This window comes from Trichechus manatus, unplaced genomic scaffold, assembly GCF_000243295.1.
Source record: "Trichechus manatus latirostris isolate Lorelei unplaced genomic scaffold, TriManLat1.0 scaffold00038, whole genome shotgun sequence".
NCBI classification, from domain to species: Eukaryota; Metazoa; Chordata; class Mammalia; order Sirenia; family Trichechidae; genus Trichechus; species Trichechus manatus.
Genome location: NW_004443974.1, coordinates 2,557,252 through 2,576,667, shown reverse-complemented (window position 1 = coordinate 2,576,667; position 19,416 = coordinate 2,557,252). Strand labels below are relative to the sequence as shown.

Here is a 19,416-nt window from a genome sequence, read left to right as displayed (position 1 = left end):
GTTATCTGTTGCAGAAAGAATGGACCCATACCCAAATGCTCTGATTTGAATAGTCTACCGAGCAATAATTCTGGTTTGTTTGCCCATCTGGCTGCCAAGTAAATTGTGAGATTCTCCACAGCATGACTCATAGCCATCTTTGTGTCCCTAGCAGCTAGCGAAGTATTCGATGCCAGCATGTAGCATGTAGCAGATAATAAATGTTTGTAGAATACGTGAACAGACAACTAATGGGGAGGCAGTTAATCTGATCTGAGAGTTTGCTGTATTTCTAAGGATTAGAAAACTAAGCTTCCAAAAAAACTTTAAAAAGGAAATTACTTAACTACGAGGATATGGCTTCTAGGAAGAGTATGTGATGTCAAATAGGTTATAGTTCTGTATTTTATCTATTTATCACTGGTTGGGGGGGTTATAACATGTAAATGTTACAACTATTTTGAAGTTTATCTTTTAACTAAATATATTTAATTAAACAGAGGTGGGCTAGCAGAAAGACTAAACGAACTACAGAATCGAGAAAGATCTGCCATTTCTTTTTGGAGACATCAGTGTGTTTCTTACCCAAAGACACTTGAAGGTAAGTCTTGCACAGGCATAAGACTGTGGGTAAAGAATACACTGTATAAAAGTATTTTTACTCTAAAATATGTGAAGTTGATCGTTAATATTCGTGATTTTTTTCTCTGTGTATCATATTGTTGTTGTTGTTGTTGTTAGGTGCTGCCGAGTCAATTCAGACTCAGCAACCCTATGTACAACAGACCGAAACACTGCCCAGTCTTGCGCCATCCTCACATCCTTGCTTTGTTTGAGCCCATTGTTGCAGCCACTGTATCAATACATGTCAATACACATTTGCCCAATGTAATACATCATTTGATTTCTTGACTGCTGCTTCCATGGGTGTTGATTGTGGATCCAAGTAAAATGAAATCCTTGACAACTTCAATATTTTCTACTATTAATATTCTCACCAGGTGAATCCTTGGAATATGTGTTTTAATAGGCTCCTGAGTGGTTTTCACACATGCTAGAGTTTGAGAAATGCTGTTCTTAGAGGTAATCCCCCAACTAGTAATATATTTTATTAGATATAACCTATGGTCCAAAGTATTACACATGCCTTTAATAGAGTTTTCCATTCTTATCCCATTTATTACCTTTAAAATTTTTTTCCCAGCTATCTTTTAGCAACCATCTTCTCTCTTTTAAATTCTTTTATCAGAGTATTATAATATGACATATGCAAATATGTATCAAGATGATCTGATACATATGACCCAAGAATACTTTTCATTTTATAGAAATCTCTGGGTCAGCCCATTTCTGTACTCACTACATCGTTTCTTGGCTTTTTTTTTTTTTCCATATGAAGGATTATGATTTTAAATAATTCTCTTTACGATCCATTTAATCAGTCAGAAAGCCAGGTGTACATAAATATTGTCTAGTTGCGTTATTCAGGGGAGTCCTAATAACAAACTGGCTTAACTCCAATAGAGAATTTAATGGTAATCCTAATTAAACACCACAGGGAGAAGACCTAATGATTTAGACATTGGTTGTGAAGATTGGCAGGCCTCCTCCATCTGGTAACTCCTAGCTTCAAGTCCAATAAAAGTAATGCTTTATTTTGCAGTATTTTACTAGAATCCTCTGAAATTATTTTCCCTGTTCTGGCAGAGACGTGTCCATCCTTGAACTAACCACTGTGGCCAGGGTGGAATATAACCAAAAACCTTTTCAGACTTATTTAATAAACATCAGCAGGAACCATTTGTGATTTTACAGTGTTTGCTCTTCTTTTACTCTTTTAGTGATCTTTCATGTTGTCCTGCTTACAAATATCTGCATGTTTGTACTTAAACCTCTAGAATATGAATGACCTGGATCTGTATTGATTACTTTATTCTATCACCTTCCTATCTCCACTTATATATGTAGTTTCTGTTTAGTCTTTATGTCACTTATTTTAAATTTAGATTGGGGTTATATGCATTATAAACTTCTTTTGTTCTGCTTGAACCAGAAAAATACGGCCTTGCCACTTGAACTCTCAGGCTTGCTTCTCCTTCCTGTTTTGCTTTTGCCTCCTTCCTTTTGAAGTAATTACACAAGACAATGACAAGCTTGAATTTCTTTTTAGTGAAATCATTTTCAATTCTTAGTTACAGAGACTAGCTTTTTATTCAGGGACTGGGGTGGTTGTTAAAATGTAGGATGGGAAAGAGGTTGGAAAGGATGTGAGACAATAAGAGAAAGATAGCAAATGTAATGACCCAGATATACAGATTTTCCCTTGATTGTGGCCACCATAGACTTCAAAGTCCAGAGCGTTGGAGCTGTCACATACTACATTGGCGTTCATGTCACACCCTTTTCTCCTTTTCCCTCACAAAAAGGTGGATTGTTAATTCTTTGAGGTTTCTAAGTACCTCATTGGTGAAATGAGAGTATATGGCATAGAAGAAGGAAGCGACTTGCTCTAAATATTCATCTACTGATTCCCAGTACCTTGCTCTTTAAATGATACCCCTCCTGCGTCATGTAAATAATTTTTTACTCCTCTACCAATTTCCTGTTCGTATTACTATTGAGGAATAAGAAAATAAGTAATCCAAATTGGAATTTGCTTGTTTAGTAAGGTAGCTATCCTGAGTTTTTTTGACTTTATAATCTCAAAATATATTTTAAATATCCTTGAGGTAGGAGCAAGAGTTGGACAAACTTTAAATTAAACCCTAAATTCCTTGGAAACAGCTGGGGGAGAAAAGCTTGTTTGTCCTCTTTCATCCTTCAGTGTTATCCTCATTGTCATCGTGCCACATTTGGAGGTTCACTGTCTGCCAGGCAGAATGCTTTGGGCTCACCTTGTATTAAATCATTTACTGTGTGATATAATCCTCTAAGATAGAGTTTACTTTCCTCATTTTCCAGACAAAGATATTGTAAGTTGAGTATATGCTAAAAGATGATTAATTGTAAGTTGAGTATATGCTAAAAGATGATTAATTGTAGATTGACTATATGCTAAAAAATGAGTAAGCCCAGATTGGGATTGCTGTCTCTAAAGTCTAAGTATAAAGTTTTATTAACTAATCTGTGTGGGCCTTCATTTCTTTATCTGTTGAGGCTAGAGAAAATTAGGGCTGAGAAGTCAAGAGATTAAGGAGACAGCAAAGTCAACAATATTAACACAAACGTGTTTTTTCTTCTGCAATAAGTAATCTTTCAAAGTGTAGGTCTGTATTACATTCTTGAAAAACAGCTAATTTGAGGTGCATAGGACACAGGTTTGAAGATTGTGAAGACTGAGTAAATCATGGATTTGTGTGTAGTGTTGTTGTGTGCCGTCGAGTTGATTCTGACCCATGGTGACTCTATATGACATAGTAGAACTGCCCCATAAGGTGTCCTAGGCTGTAATCTTTACGAGAAGGAGCCCTGGCGATGCAGTGGTTAAGTGCCCAAGTGCTAACCAGAAGTGTTGGTAGTTCGAACACAACACCTCCTCCACAGGGGAAAGATATGGCAGTCTACTTCCGTAAAGATTACAGCCTTGGAAACTCTATGGGGCAGTTCTGCTTTGTCACTGTGAGTTAGAATTGAATCGATGACAATGGGAAATCTTTACAGGAACAGATCTCCAGGTCTTTTCTCCTGTGGAGCCACTAGTGGGTTCAAACCGCCGGCCTTTCAGTTAGCAGCCAAATGCATTCGTGTAGGATCTTCTAAAACCTTATGGTTTTAATAGAGAGGTGGTGGATTGCTTTCTTAGTTATTGATATACACTAGAAATCACTAAACAATGTAACCTGGCTTCTCACTTCAGTGAATTGAGCAAATTAGCAAGCACAAAGCAGAGTATCTTCTGAAAGTCTGCATGGAAAAATGACCAAGTGAAACAAGTGTGACTGGCTGTACAGGAGTGAAATGGGGAAAATATTATCTTTTATTTGGCTTCATAGGCACTAAATAGCTTATTTGGAGTGCTCCTTGTTATTTCCTTTCTTGAATTGGGACATAAACCAAAACCAAAACCAAAACCAGTTGGCATCGGGTCGATTCTGACTCATAGCGACCCTATAGGACAGAGTTGAACTGCCCCATAGTGTTTCCAAGGAGCAGATGGTGGATTCGAACTGCCATCATTTTGGTTAGCAGCCAAGCTCTTAACCACTGTGCCACCAGGGTTCCAAATTTGGACATAGGGATATTTAATTATTCCTTGAATAATCGACAAAAAAGAAAAAAAAATTATACATTAATCTGATATATGAGTGTGACCATCTCTGATAGATTTTTCTTTTAGAGATCTAAACATGTTTGAAATTTGAGTTTATTTTTTGTTTCCTTCCCTTAAATAAATTTCTTATTTTTCAGGTCTTTTATATCAGCTCCTTTATGTCTCACTACAATAAGTTCTCTCAATTTTTTTTGATACAATTTATTATAAATATATATTAGGAAGAACTTTTTATTATTTGATATTTTGAATACTTTGTGACCTAGCAGAAGAATTTTCTCTTTCAACATAAAAATAATATTTTTTATTGCTATATACTTATAGCAACTAGATAAGTGAAAGAAAATAGCCACAATGGACTCAGAGATACCCAATGAACATGAAGATGATGTAGGACCAGGCAATGTTTCATTCTGTTATATATAAGGTTACCAAGAGTTGAAGCCTACTCGATAACAGTTAACAATAAGTATAAGAAAAACTCATAAATATGTCAAATATGTAGAACTCCATCTCCGCCTAATTATCCTAAGAACTGAAGTTTAATAAACAGCTGAAATTCAATGATGGATCATTAAAATATCTATATCATTAATCTAAACTCTTTCAGCCTAAATTTTCTTATTGAAAATGAACATAATTGTAGAACTCCTCTCATCAGCTTGTTGTGATACTAGATATGATAATGCATGTGAAGCACTTAGAATAGCATCTGATGCAAAGCAAGCAATGAATAAATGGTGACAATAAAAGAAACAATCTTTTCTTCTGAGGCCTGTTTGATATCAAATTTGGTATTTCAGAAACAACCAAAAACAGCATCTCTTTCTTTTCCTTAGTTGTACCTTTGGCTTGGATGTACCTTTGATTTTTTTTTTTTTCTTTCTTTCTTTTTGTTTATTGTTTTTACTCATGTGAAATTCACATAATATAAAATTAACCAATTTAAAGTGATACATTCATAGGCATTAGGTACATTCACAATGTTGTAAAACACCCACCTGTACTAGTTCTAAAACATTTTAATCACCACAAAATAAAACACCACTAAGCAATTATTCCCCGTTTGCTCCTCCAGCAGTCCCCTGTCAATCATTAATCTGCTCCCTGTCTCTATGGATCTACGTATTCTAGATATTTCATATAAATGGAATCATACGATATGTGACCTTTTGTGTCTGTCTTCCTTTACGAGCATAATGCTTTCTGAGTTTATCTGTGTTATAGCATGAATCTTGACTTCATTCCTTTTTATGTCTGAATAATAGCTCATTGGATGGATATACCACAATTTGTTTCTCCATCCATTGATGGACGTTTGGGTTATTGCCATCTTTTGGCTATTGTAAATAATGCTGCTATGAACATGGGTGTACCCGTATTTGTTTGAGTACGGGTTAATTATTTTGTGTAAAGGGGTGGAATTCCTGGGTCACATGGTAATTCTGTGTTTTACTTTTTGAGGAATTGTTAGACCGTTTTCCACAAAAGTTGAATCATTTTATGTTCCTACAAGCAGTATATGACGGTTCTGATTTCTCTACATTCTCCCTCTCATTTTTTTTTTTTTTTTTTTTTTTTTTTTTTTTTAGTTTTAGCCATCTTACTGAGTTTGAAGAAGAGGCCCTGGGGTGGTACAGTGATTAAATGCTCAGCTGCTAACTGAAAGGTTGCCGGTTTGAACCTACTCAGTGGCTCCACAGGAGAAAACCTTGTGATCAGCTTCCGTAAAGACTGTTGTTTTGTTGTGTGTCATCCAGTAGATTCCAACAGCCTAGAAAACCTTATTGAGCAGTTCCACTCTGTCACACGGGATCGCTATGAGTTGAAATAGACCTGATGGTGCCTAACAATGACAACAACAACATTGAGTATGAGGAGCTTGGGTGGTGCAGGTCGTTTCAGGGTTAGTGTTTCAAACTCACCCAGCAGCTCCGAAGAAGAAAAAGAACTGGCAAACTGCTTCCATAAATATTACAGCCAAGAAAACGCTATGGAGCACTTCTACTCTGTAACTCATGCAGTTGTCACGAGTCAGAATCGACTGCACAGCAATAAGAACAACAATGGAGTGTAAAGTGGTATCATTATGGTTTTGATTTGCATTTCCTCTTTTCATGTACTTATTGGCAATTTGTACATCTTATTTGGAGAAATGTCTAATCAAGTCCTTTTCCCATATTTTAATTCAGTTGTTTGCCTTTTCATTGTTGAGTTACAAGAGTTCTTTATAAATTTCGGATACTATACCCTTACCAGGTATATGATTTGCAAATATTCTCTCCCATTCTGTAGGTTGTCTTTTTACACTATTGATAATATCCTTTGATATGCAAAAATTTATCTTTTTAAAAAAAATTTTATGAAGTCTGATTTATCTGTTTTCTTTTCTTTTGTTGCTGTGCTTTGGTGTCATATTAAGAATTCATTGCCAAATCCAAGATCATGACTATTTATCCCTATATTCTTTCCTAACAATTTTTTAGGTTTAGCTCTTACCTTTAGATTGTTGATCGATTTTGAGTTAATGTATGTATATGGTGTGGGGTGAGTGTCCATTTTCTTTCTTTTGCATGTGGATAGCCAGTTATTTCAGCACTGTTTGTTGAAAAGATTATTCTTTCTTCCTTTGAATGGTTTTGGAACCTTTATCAAAAATCAATTGACCGTCAATCCCATTCCATTGTCTATGTCCATCCTATGCTAGTACCATACTGATTTTATTATGTAGCTTTGTAGTAAATGTTGAAATTTGGAAGTGTAAGTCCTCTATATTTGTTTTGCTTTTTCAGTATTGTACAAAGCCTCTTGCAATTCCTTTTGAATTTTAGGATCGACCTTACCATTTCTGCAAAAAAAAAAAAAAATTGAGATTTTGAATAGGGTCTGCATTTTGACTGTTTAGCTCACTTTGAGTAGTATTGTCATCTTAAAAATTTTAAGTCTTTCAGTCCATGAAAATATATTCCCCTTTATTTGGATCTTTTAAAATTTCTTTTAGCTAATTTTTTGTAGTTTACGCTATATAAGTATTTCACCTCGTTGGTTAAATTTTTTCCTAAGTATTTTATTCTTTTGGATGGCATTATAAATGGAATTATTTTCTAAATCTCCTTTTCAGATCATTCATTGCTAGTGTATAGAACCACAGCTGATTTTTGTGTGTTCATCTTATACCCTGCAACATTGCTGAGTTCATATATTAGCTCTAGTAGTCGTTTGTAGATTCTTTGGGATTTTCTATATATAGGATCATGTTGTCTGTGAAGAGATCCTTTTATTTCTTCTTTTCAAATTTGGATGCCTTTTACGTTTAGTTTTGCTTTTTTCCTTGCCTAATTGCACTGTCTAGAACTTTCAGTACAATGTTGAATAGCAGTGGTGAAAGCAGATAATCTTGTCTTATTCCTGATGTTAGGGGGAAAACTTTCGTACTTTCACAATTGAGTATATTAGCTGTGGCTTTTTCATGAATGTTTTTTATCATATTGTGGAAGTCGTCTTCTATTTCTAGTTTTCTGTGTGTGTTGTTTTTTGTTGTTGTTTTTGTTTTCCGTGAAAGAATGTTGGATTTGTCAAATGCTTTTTCTGCATCAGTTGAGCTGATCATGTTCTTTTACTTCGTTGTGTTAATGTGGTGTATTACATTAATTGACTTTCTTTTGAACTACCCTTGCATTCCTGGGATAAATCTCACTTGGTTATAATATATAATCCTCAATATGCTGTTGTACTTGGATTGTGCTAGTATTTTGTTGAGGATTTTTGCATCTATATTCCTAAGTAATATTGTTCTGTAGATTTTTTGTTGTGGTGGTGGTGATGTCTTTGTCTGGCTTTGGTATCAGGATAAGGGTTTAGGATGTCAGGATAATGAGTTAGGATTTAGTCTCTCTTTTTCTGTTTTTTTGGGAGAGTTTGAAAAATGTTAGTATTATTCTTCATTAAGTGGTTCGGTGTAATTCACCAGTAAGCCATCTGGTCCTGGACTTCTTTTGTTATTGTTAAAAGTGTTGGATTACTAATTCAATCTTTGTTATAGGTCTCTTCAGATTTTTTTATTTCTGCTTGAGTCAGTTGTGAGGATTTGTTTCTATGAATATTGTACATTTCTTCTAGGTTACCTAATTTGTTCATGTAATATTGTTCATAGTATCCTTATAATCCTGTTGATTTCTGTAAAGTCAGAAGTAATATCACCACATTCGTTTATAATTTTAGTAGTTTGTGTCTTTCTGTCTTCTTTCTTTTTTGATTTTGACTTTGTCAGTCTAGCTAAAGATTTGTCAGTTTTGTTGATTTTTTTTTAAAAGAACCAATTTTTGTCTTTGTTGATTCTATTATTTTTCCATTCTTATCACGTTTCCCTCCACTCCAGTATTTATTATTTCGTTCCTTGTGGTGCAGTGAATTACTTAATATGGCCCTTCTAGCCATGGTCTTTGTGACTCACACACAATGACTGAGTGAGACTACGCAAACAAAGTATATGGAACCTGTGATGGTTGAGAGTTACGTGTCCACATGGCTAGGCCATGATTCCCAGTGTTGTGTGGTTGTCCTCCATTTTATGTGTTGTGGATCCTGACCTCTACATGTTGATGAGGCTAGATTGGTGTAAGTTTTGTCTTGGGTCACAACCTTGCAGAAGGGAGTGACTCAAGCCTCACTCTACTGAAGTTACACCCTTCCCTGAGTTGTGACCTGCATCTAAGATATATGTGTGTGTCCTGCCAAGGCTCTCTTTCTCTGCATCTGGACCCTGCATCTAGTTCATGATCATTAACATCCCCAGAGGCCTGCTGTCTAACCTACTGATTCTGGGATTAACAGGCTTCCACAACTCCTTGGGCCAGTGGCCTATCATGTGACCTGATTCACCAGTTTCCATAGCCTGTGGTCTGAACAGTGTGTGTTCGTCAACCCCTGCAGCCATGTGGGTAAGGAGAAGCCCATGTCTGAACCACGAATTTGGAACTTGCCAGGCTCTACAACCTTGTGAGCCATTTCCTTTATATGGTTCCTGAGTTCTGTGAGACATTACAGAAAATTAGGGAACCCAAAGAAGGGAGGGATAGTACTGAGGGGAGAGTGAGTTGTTGATGTTAGAGATGATGGAGTGATAGAACAGCTTGGAAAAGTTGGACATTTGGGACATCTTTAACCTCCACCTAATAGGAACCAACTTTGTGCTGATCCTTATAAAAGAAATTATTCATTTATTCCTCCTGCTATTTTTTGGAAATAATTTGCTCTTTGTTTTCTAGTTCCTTGTCTTAGGCTCCATTCTACAGAGAAGCAAAACCAGTAAAGCTTATGAATACGTATACAGAGAGATTTATATCAAAGAAACAGCTCAAGCAGTTGTGGAGACTGGAACATCCTAAGTCTGTGGATCAGGATACAGGCTTATCCCGATTCACGTAGCCACAGGGGCTAGCAAACCCAAGATCAGCAAGTTGGAAAGCAGGGCTCTTGCTCACAGGCTGTGAATATTGACGAATCCCAAGATTGGCAGGCAAAACCGCAAGGCTTCTCCTGATTCATGTAGCTGCAGGGGCTGGCAAACCCAAGATTGGCAGGTTGGAGAGCAGGGCTCCGCTCACAGGCTGTAAAGATCACTGAATCTCAAGATAGGCAGATAGCCTGACAGCTCAAGTACCAAGAACTGGACGTAAGATGAACAGGAGGTAGCCACAAGATCCAGACCAAGCAAAAAGCCAGAATGTCTGCTTATATTCAGATGCAGGCCACACCCCCAAGGAAACTCCTTTTCATCTGATTGGCTACTCACAGCATGTTCAATCATGGGAGTGATTACATATAAACATTGAAGATCATGGCCCAGCCAAGTTGACACACAGTCTTAACCCTTGTTAACTTGGGACATGTACACATCTCCTTAAACCATATATAATCTCTAAATGAAGACAATTAGAAGGTCACACTTGCGCCTGACAAGATAAACTAACACACATACAATTGAAAATGCACTAGCCCTGTTTACATGTTATATTTTATAAGTAAAGGAAACAAAAAAATTTGATGCACACATACAAAGCAGATATACTCCAAACAATTACAGTGCCCGTTTCTGCAGCTGGTCACGTGGCCGTAACTGGTATTTAAACTACCTTCTTTCACCACCCATTCCGTATTCCCTTTACCCTCAGCAAGCACGTCAGCTGGTCGTGGTTCTTTGCCTGGTGGAGTGACCCAAACCTTCATTCTTGAAGGGCCTGGGTCATCAGTAGTCATGTTGGAATTCCATTGCTGTAGTTTTCCACACTAAGAGACACCCTAAGGGATCGCCTGCATTCCAGACATACTCTTCTTTATCTCCATTATTTAATATCAATCTGATTTCCTCTTGGTAATCAGGATCAATCACACCAGCCCATATGCCAGTTCCCTTCTTTGCCTGTTGATCCAGAGGCATAAGGAGCCCAAAGTGACCAGGTGGCATTCGTAGCCTCCAGTTCAATGGAACCAGTGATGTGTCTCCAGGTGGGAGCATTCCTTCCTTTGGAACTAAGACCTCTAGACCTGCAGAGCATAAGGTCTCAGAGACAGGAAGCAAAAATCTTGCAAGTGGGTCATGGGGTAATAGTGAGTGGTGCCGCTTCCATTTCCACCCCTTTATTCCTGGACCAATGAATCCTGGCTGTGGGAGAGACAGCACCATATATTGGATGCTGGTTTAGAGCATGTACAGCCTCCTGGAGAACATTGCCCCAACCCTGCAAGGTATTGCCACCTAGCTGGCACTGTAATTGTGTCTTTAGAAGGCCATTCCATCGTTCTATCAATCCAGCTGCTTCAGGATGATGGAGAACATGGTAAGACCAGTGAATTCCATGAGCATGGGCCCACTGCCACACTTCATTTGCTGTAAAGTGAGTCCCTTGATCCGAGGCAATGCTATATGGGATAGCATGACGGTGGATAAGGCATTCTGTAAGTCCACATATGGTAGTTTTGGCAGAAGTGTTGCATGCAGGGAAGGCAAATCCATATCCAGTAAGGACAAAACGCTGTCCTTTCCATGATGGAAGTGGTTCAATGTAATCAGCTTGCCACCAGGTTGCTGGTTGATTACCTCAATGGATGGTGCCATATCGGGTACTTAGTGTTGGTCTCTGCTGCTGGCAGATTGGACACTCAGCAGTGGCTGTAGCCAAGTCAGCCTTGGTGAGTGGAAGTCTATGTTGCTGGCCCCATGCATAACCTCCATCCCTGCCACCATAGCCACTTTGTTCATGAGCCCATTGAGCAATGACGGGAGTAGCTGGGGAAAGAGGATGACTGGTTTCCACAGAACGTGTCATCCTATCCACTTGATCGTTAAAATCATCCTCTGCTGAGGTCACCCTTTGGTGAGCATTCACATGAGAGACCTCTAATACAAAGAGATCTGTCCACATACTTCTTCCCCTTAAATCCTTGTCTCCGCTTTTCCCATCATGTTCCTTCCAAGTCCCTGGCTATCCAGCCAAACTGTTGGCCACAGTGTGTGAATCAGTACAGAGTCACACAACTGGTCATTTCTTCTTCCAAGCAAAACAACCAGGTACACTGCTCGAACTTCTACCGATTGAGAGGGTTTCCCTTCATCACTGTCCTTCAGGGAGGTCCCAGTAAGGGGCTGTAGTGCCACTACTGCCCACTTTCGAGTGATGCCTGCATATCGTGCAGAACCATCTGTAAACTAGGCACAAATTTTCTCTTCTTCAGTCAGCTGATCATAAGGAACTACCCATGAGGCCATAGTTGCAGACTGGGAGATGGAAGGTAATGTGACAGGAGTGCAGGACATGGTCATTGGGGCCATTTCTTCATGCAACTTACTTGTGCCTTCAGGTCCTACTCAGGCCCGGTCTCGTATATACCACTTCATTTAATGATGGAGTCCTGCTGTGCACATTTAACTTTATGACTCCGTGGGTCAGACAACAGCCAGTTCATGATGGGAAGCTCAGGCTGCATGATGACTTGGTGTCACATGGTTAAGTGTTCAGTCTCTACGAAGGCCCAGTAACAAGCTGAAACCTGTTTCTCAAAACGAGAGTAGTTATCTTCAGAGGATAGTAGGGATTTGATCCAAAATTCTAAGGGTCTGTGCTGTGATTCACCAATAGGGGCCTGCCAAAGACTCCAAACAGCATCCCTGTCTGCCACGGACACTTCCAGCACCATCAGATCAGCTGAATCATAAGGCCCAAGTGGCCGAGCAGCTTGCACAGCAGCCGGAACCTGTTGTAGAGCCTTCTCTTGTTCTAGGCCCCATTCAAAACTAGCAGCTTTTCAAGTCACTTGGTAAATAGGCCAGAATAACAACACACCCAAATAGAAATATGTTGCCTCCAAAATCCAAAGAGGCCCACTCGGTGCTGTGCCTCCTTTTTCGTTGTGGAAGCAGCCAGATGGAATAACTTAATCGTTCACTTTAGAAGGAATGTCTCGACATGCCCCCCACCACTGGATCACTAAAATGTCACTGAGGTGGAGGGCACCTGAATTTTTGGTGGGATTAATTTCCTACCCTCTACCATGCAAATGTTTTACCAGTAAATCCAGAGTCATTGACACTTCTTCCTTACTAGGTCCAGTCAGCATAATGTCATCAATGTAATGGACCAGTGTGATGTCTTCTGGAAGGGAAAGGTGATCAAGGTCCCTGCAGACTAAATTATGACATAGGGCTGGAGAGTCGACGTAGCCCTGAGGTAGGGAAGTGAAGGTATATTGCTGGCCTTGCCAGCTGAAGGCAAACTACTTCTGCTGGTACTTTGAAACAGGTGTGGAGAAAAAGGCATTAGCCAGATCAGTAGCTGTATACCAGGTACCAGGAGATGTACTAATTTGCTCAAACAATGAAACTATATCTGCAGCAGCAGCTGCAATTGGAGTCATCACCTGGTTAAGCTTTTGATAATCTACTGTCATTCTCCAAGATCCATCTGTTTTTTGCACAGGCCAAACAGGCAAGTTGAATGGGGAAGTGATGAGAATCGCCACCCCTGCATCCTTCAAGTCCTCGATGGTGGCAGTAATCTCTGCAGTCCCTCCAGAAATGCAGTATTGCTTTTGTTTTACTGTTTCCCTAGGTAGGGGCAGTTATAATGGATTCTACTTGGCTTTTCCTACCATAATACCCCCTACTGTATTTATCAGGGATCCATTGTGGGGGTTCTGCCAGTTGCTGAGTATATCTATTCCAGTGATGAATTCTGGAACTGGGGAAATCACTACAGGATGGGTTTGGTGATGCCCTGGACTTACTGTGAGATGAACATGAGCCAAGACTCCATTAACAACCTGATCTCCATATGCCCCCCTCTTTGACTGTTAGGCCACAGTTGATGTTTTGGGTCTCTTGGAATTAGTGTCAGTTCAGAGCCAGTATCCAGTAATCCCCAAAAAGTCTGATTATTTTCTTTTCCCCAATGAACAGTCACTCTCATAAAAAGCCATGGATTCCTTTGAGGAAGGCTAGGAGAGAGATTAACAGTAAAAATTTTGGGCTGTGTATTTGAGTCCTTCCTTAAGGGGACCCAGTCTCCCCTTCATTCAAGAGGTTATGAATCTTTAAACTCTCTCCAGTCTGGGAATTGATTGAGAGACCATGACTCTTGTGGTGATTCAAGTTAGACTGCTATTCACCTGACCTAGATTTTATCCATTTGTACAGTTCAAGTAAATATTTAGTAGTTTTCCTATCTATTTCACTCCTAGGGACACCATAACTAAGTAGCCGAAGCCATTAATCCATTTAAGTCAGACTGTTTTGATTACTGCTTTGACTGCACTGTCCATTACTGTAACCACACCCACCTGTGTTTGTTGATTGAGTGCAGGCACTTGGCCTCTACTATGTGGGGTCCAGTCAGCGGTATTGTAGTTAGGTGTCTTAGTTCAGTTAGGGCACTTCCCACTTTGAAATCTGACTTACATAAAATAGCAATCACAGCAGTCTTCAAAGATGCTTGAGCTCCCTTCACAAATTTGTTCCTCACAGTTGTGGTAAAAGGTGTGTCTTCTAGGCACTCCATGTGTGGGTCTGTGGGTCTAACCTGATAAATCCACTCTAGCATGCCAATTTCCCTAAGCCTTTGGATACCTTCTTCTACAGTATACCAAAGCAGGTCTCCTACTTCAACTTGATTTTCTGTAGGCCGCCTCATAATCCATGCTTCAGCAACCCAACCAAATAAACTATTATTAGATCCTTTCCTGACTTCTTGAGCGGAAAGATTAAATAAAGAATCTGTGCTTAGTAGTCCCGTATAAATAAACTCAGAGTGATCCATCTTTACGTTCCTTGCACCATTATCCCACACTCTTAATAGCCATTCCCACACATATTACCCAGGTTTCTGTTTGTACATATTGGAAAAGTCAAGCAGTTCTTTTGGAGTGTAGCGTACATCCTCCTGGTTCACACTTGGTACTTCACCTTTTGGGGCTTGCTAGGACTTAAATCTGGTTATAGGTCTAGAAGCCAGCATCTGTAGCATGTAATTGTTTTGAGAACATTCAGCGTTGTCTTGTAAAGCATCTGCCTCAGGCGATGCCCCAGGCAGTGAGTCAGGCCAGGGCTCTTTAGAGGCTGCTGGGCTAGGGCTGATTTCTTTAGATGGGAGTAGAAGGGCTAATGGTTTTTCTGGCCAGGGTGTTTTTAGCAGACAAATATGAAGTAATCTCTTCAGATGGGAGTGGTTCTGTTGGCAGTAGTGATTCAATAGAATTTCGAGGCTCAGTGTCCCCAGCTTCCTGATTATCTGCCCATATGTCCCCATCCCAAGTTTCAGGATCCCATTTCTTCCCAATCAGTGCCCTTACTTTAAGTTCAGACACCTCTTGAGGTTGACAGTTGAGCTGAAGTTTTAATTCAGCTACTCTTACAATAAGACTCGGGGTTTTGTTTTCAGCAATTTTAGCTCGGTTACTATAAGAAATAAGGGTTTCTTTCAAAGCACGAGTGGAAGCCTTGAGGTCGTTTATGCGGCACTTCAGCTTTGACTCTAAAGCACTGAGTGCACCTCTTTCTTTCACCAGTTTGTCTAGCGAAAGTCAGACTATCCAACCAGCTTCCTTATACTTTTCATTCTAACAAGACTGTAGAAAGATATGACATACATGTTCACCCAGAGCCTAGCCTTTGACCAATACCTAATCTACTGGTGGTGATGTTTTGTGTATTTGTATCGCCACCTCACACCATGGATTACCAGTGCTGTCTTTACTGCTGGAAGCAGAGTCATCAACATCTTTAAGACTAACCAGACTTGAGAACCAATTTAGAAAACTCATCCTTAAAAGTTTGTTTCTCTAAAACCACTCTTGGAACCAAGTGTCTTAGGTTGGGTTCTCTAGAGAAGCAAAACCAGTAAAGCATATAAATATATAGAGAGGGAGATTTATAACAGAGAAACAGCTCACGCAATTGTAGAGGCTGGAATTTCCCATGTCCGTGGATCATGATAGAGGCTTCTCCTGATATAGCCGCAGGGGCTGGCAAACCCAAGATGGGCAGGTCAGAGAGCAGGTCTCTGTTGATAGGCTGTGAAGATGGACGAATCCCAAGGTTGGAAGATAAGCTGATAGCTCAAAGTCCCAAGAACTGGTGGTCAGATGAACAGGAGGCTCAGCAGGATGTAGAGCAAGGAAAAAGCCAGAACGTCTGCTTATATTTGGATGCAGGCCAGACCTCCAAGGATTATAATCAGATCAACTGATTATCTACTCACACAGTATTCAGTCATGAGAGTGATCACATATAAACAGAGAATTGTGGCCCAGCCAAGTGGACCACAGTCTTAACCATCACGTTCCTTAAAATTATAAAGTTATGTTATTTAATTGGATATAGTTCTTTTTTTCTAATGTAGGTGTATAGAGCTATAAATTTCCTTCTGCGTACTTGTTTTGTTGCATCCAAAAAGTTACACTATGCTGTGTCTTTATTTCCATTCATTTCTTAGTAATATCTAATTTTTCTTGTTATTTTCTCAACCTATTTGTTGAGTGTGTTGTTTAATTTCTACATATTTGTGAATTTTGCAGTTTTCCTTCTGTTACTGGTTTCTGTCTTTGTATATTTTTAAATTTGTTGAGACTCGTTTTATGGGGTAACATATAGTTTTATTTATTTTTTTATTGTAGTTTAGATGAAGTCTCCTGCCACTATTATAGAGCTGTCTGTCTTTTCAGTGCTGTTAGAGTTTCTTTTATGGATTTGGAGCCCCGTCGTTGGGTGCGTAAATATTTATTATAGTTATGTCCTCCTGGTGTATTGACCCTTTAATCATTATATAGTGTCCTTCCTTATCCTTTGTGGTGGATTTTACTTTAAAGTCTATTTTGTCAGAGATTAATATTGCCACTCATGCTCTTTTCTGAGTGTTGTTTGCTTGATATATTTTTTTCCATCCTTTGAGTTTTAGTTTGTTTGTGTCTTTAAGGTGTGTCTCTTATAGGCAGCATATAGATGGATCGTGTTTTTCATCCAGTCTGCCACTCTGTCTCTTTATTGGTGCATTTAGTCCATTTACATTCAGTGTAATGATTGATAGGTATGAGTTCAGTGCTGCCATTTTGATAACTTTTTTTGTGTGTTGTTGACAGTTTCTTTGTTCCACTTAATTTTCTGTGCTGAGTTGTTTTTCTTTTCATCTTTTTCATTGTTGATTTTCTGTTTACTGAGTCTTTATATTTTTCTAGACTTATTTTGACTTGTGTGACTGTTAGTTTCCTTTGTGGTTACCTTAATGTTCACCCCTATTTTTCTAAGTTTATACCAGTCTTTTATTTCTTTATATCACCTTGACTTCCTCTCCTTATGAAAAATCTATGTCTACATTTTTTACATCCCTCTTTTTTGTTGTAATGTTGTCATCTTTTACATATTGACATCTGTTTCCCTATTTTCGGTGTTTTAGCTTTGATGTACTTTTGTGTCTTTCCTATCTGGGTTGATATCTGGTTGCTCTGTCCTGTGTTCTAGTCTTGGGTTGTTATCTGATGTTATTGATTTTCTAACCGGAGGACTTCCTTTAGTATTTCTTGTAATTTTGTTTTGGTTTTTGCAAATTCCCTAAACTTATGTTTATCTGGAAATGTCCTAATTTTGCCATCATATTTGATAGACAGTATTGCTGGATATATAATTCTTGGCTGTTTTTTTCCTTCAAAGCTTTATATATGTCATCCCATTGCCTTTTTGCCTGCGTTGTTTCTGCTGAGTAGTCTGAGCTTTTTTTTGTTGACTTTCCTTTGTAGGTGACTTTTCGTTTATCCCTAGCCGCTCTTAAAATTCTGTCTTTATCTTTGGTTTTGGCAAGTTTGATTCTAACATGTCTTGGTGACTTTCTTTTGGGATCTACCTTATGTGGGGTCCAGTGAGCATCTTGGAAAGATATCTTGTCAACTTTCACAGCATCAGGGAAGTTTTCTGCCAACAAATCTTCAACAATTCTCTCTGCATTTTCTGTTATCCTCCCCTGTTCTGGTACTCCAATCACTCATAGGTTATTCCTCTATTTTATAGAGTCCCACATATTTCTTAGGGTTTCTTCATTTTTTAAAATTCTCCTACTGTTTTTGTGGAACTGTTGATTTCTCTTTTCAGCGCTGTTAGGGTTTGTTTTATGTATTTTGGAGCCCTGCCATTGAGTGCATAGATGTTTGTTATGGTTGTGTGTTCATGGTGGATCGTCCCTTTAATCGTGATATAGTACCGTTCTTTGTCTTTATGGTGGATTTTGTTTTAAAGTGTATTTAATCTGAGATTAGTATTGCCACTCCTGCTCTTTTTTGGTGGCTGTTGCTTGATATATTTTTTTCCATCCTTTGATTTTTAATAAATTTATGTCTTTAAGGTGTGTTTCTAGTGGACAGTATATTGATGGATCCTATTTTTTTATCCATTCTGTTACTCTCTCTCTATATGGGTGCATTTACGCCATTTACGTTCAGTGTAATTGTTGATAGGTATGAGTTTATTGTTGTCATTTTGTAATCTTTTTTGTGTGGTGCTGACGATTTCTTTGTTCCTCTTACTCTCCTGTGCTGAAGTCGTTTGATTTGTGAATTTTTTTTATTTTCTTTTGTTTTTGTAGATTTTATTTTACAGAGACTTTGTTTTTCCTCCTTATTTTAATGAGTAGATCTGTTAACTTTCTTTGTAGTTACCTTGAAATTTACCCTTATCTTCCTAGTTTAAAGCAGTGTATTATTAGTTGGTATTTCCTTGACTTACTTTCCATTAGAAAGTTCTTTACCTGTACCGTTTATTCCCTCTTATTGTTCTGACATTATTATCATTTACAGATTAACCTCTCTGGTTCCCTGTTGTAAATCTTTTGGTTTTGAATAGCCCTTGAGATTCATTTCCTGTGTTGGTATCTGGCTGGTTTGATCTTGCATCCTAGTTTCAGGCTGTCCTCTGATGTTTTTGTTCTCAATCCGAAGGACTCCTTTTAATAATTTTTGTAAGTTTGGTTTTGTTTTTACATATTCCATTAATTTCTGTTTATCTGGAAATGTCTTAATTTCACCATCATATTTGAACCACAGTTTTGCAGGATATATTATTCTTGGCTGGCAGTTTTTTACTTTCACGGTTTTATATATGTCATCCCATTGCCTTCTTGCCTGCACGGTTTCTGCTGAATAATCAGAGATTAGTCTTATCGTTTCCCCTCCATATGTGACTTTTCGTTTTTCTCGAGTTGGTCTCAGGATTCTTTGTTTGTCTTTGGTTTTAGTGAGTGTGGTTATGATATGCCTTGGTGATTTTCTTTTGGGGTCTATCCTATATGGGGTTCGTTGAGCTTTGTGAATGGTCAGCTTTTCATGTTTTATGATATTAGGGAAGTTTTCTGTCAGCAATTCTTTGGTGATCCTTTTTGTATTTTGTTTTCTGCCCCTCTTCTGGAACTCTGGTCACTCGAAAATTTTTGCTTTTGATTGTATCCCACATAATTTTCATGGTTTCTTCATTTTTTGTGTTCTTTTTTCTAATGTTTCCTCAAAGTTGTATCGTAATGTTTTCGTTTAATTTCACTGATCCTGTTTTCCATTGTTTCAAACCTGTTCCTCAGCCCTTCTATGACACAGTCAATTTCTAAAATCTTGTGGTTTACCTTTTGGATTTCTAATTGTTG

At 38.5% G+C, this 19,416-nt stretch overlaps 1 protein-coding gene across 1 annotated transcript in view; it reads left to right on the top strand.

The window, feature by feature from the left end:
• The window catches only part of LOC111820453 (DNA repair-scaffolding protein-like), a 691,204-nt gene that overhangs the window by 404,162 nt on the left and 267,626 nt on the right, over positions 1-19,416 (top strand). The window contains exon 8 of the mRNA XM_023730855.1: positions 480-580. Within this exon, the coding sequence (XP_023586623.1) occupies positions 480-580 (101 nt within the window). The remainder of the gene's footprint in view (positions 1-479; positions 581-19,416) is intronic.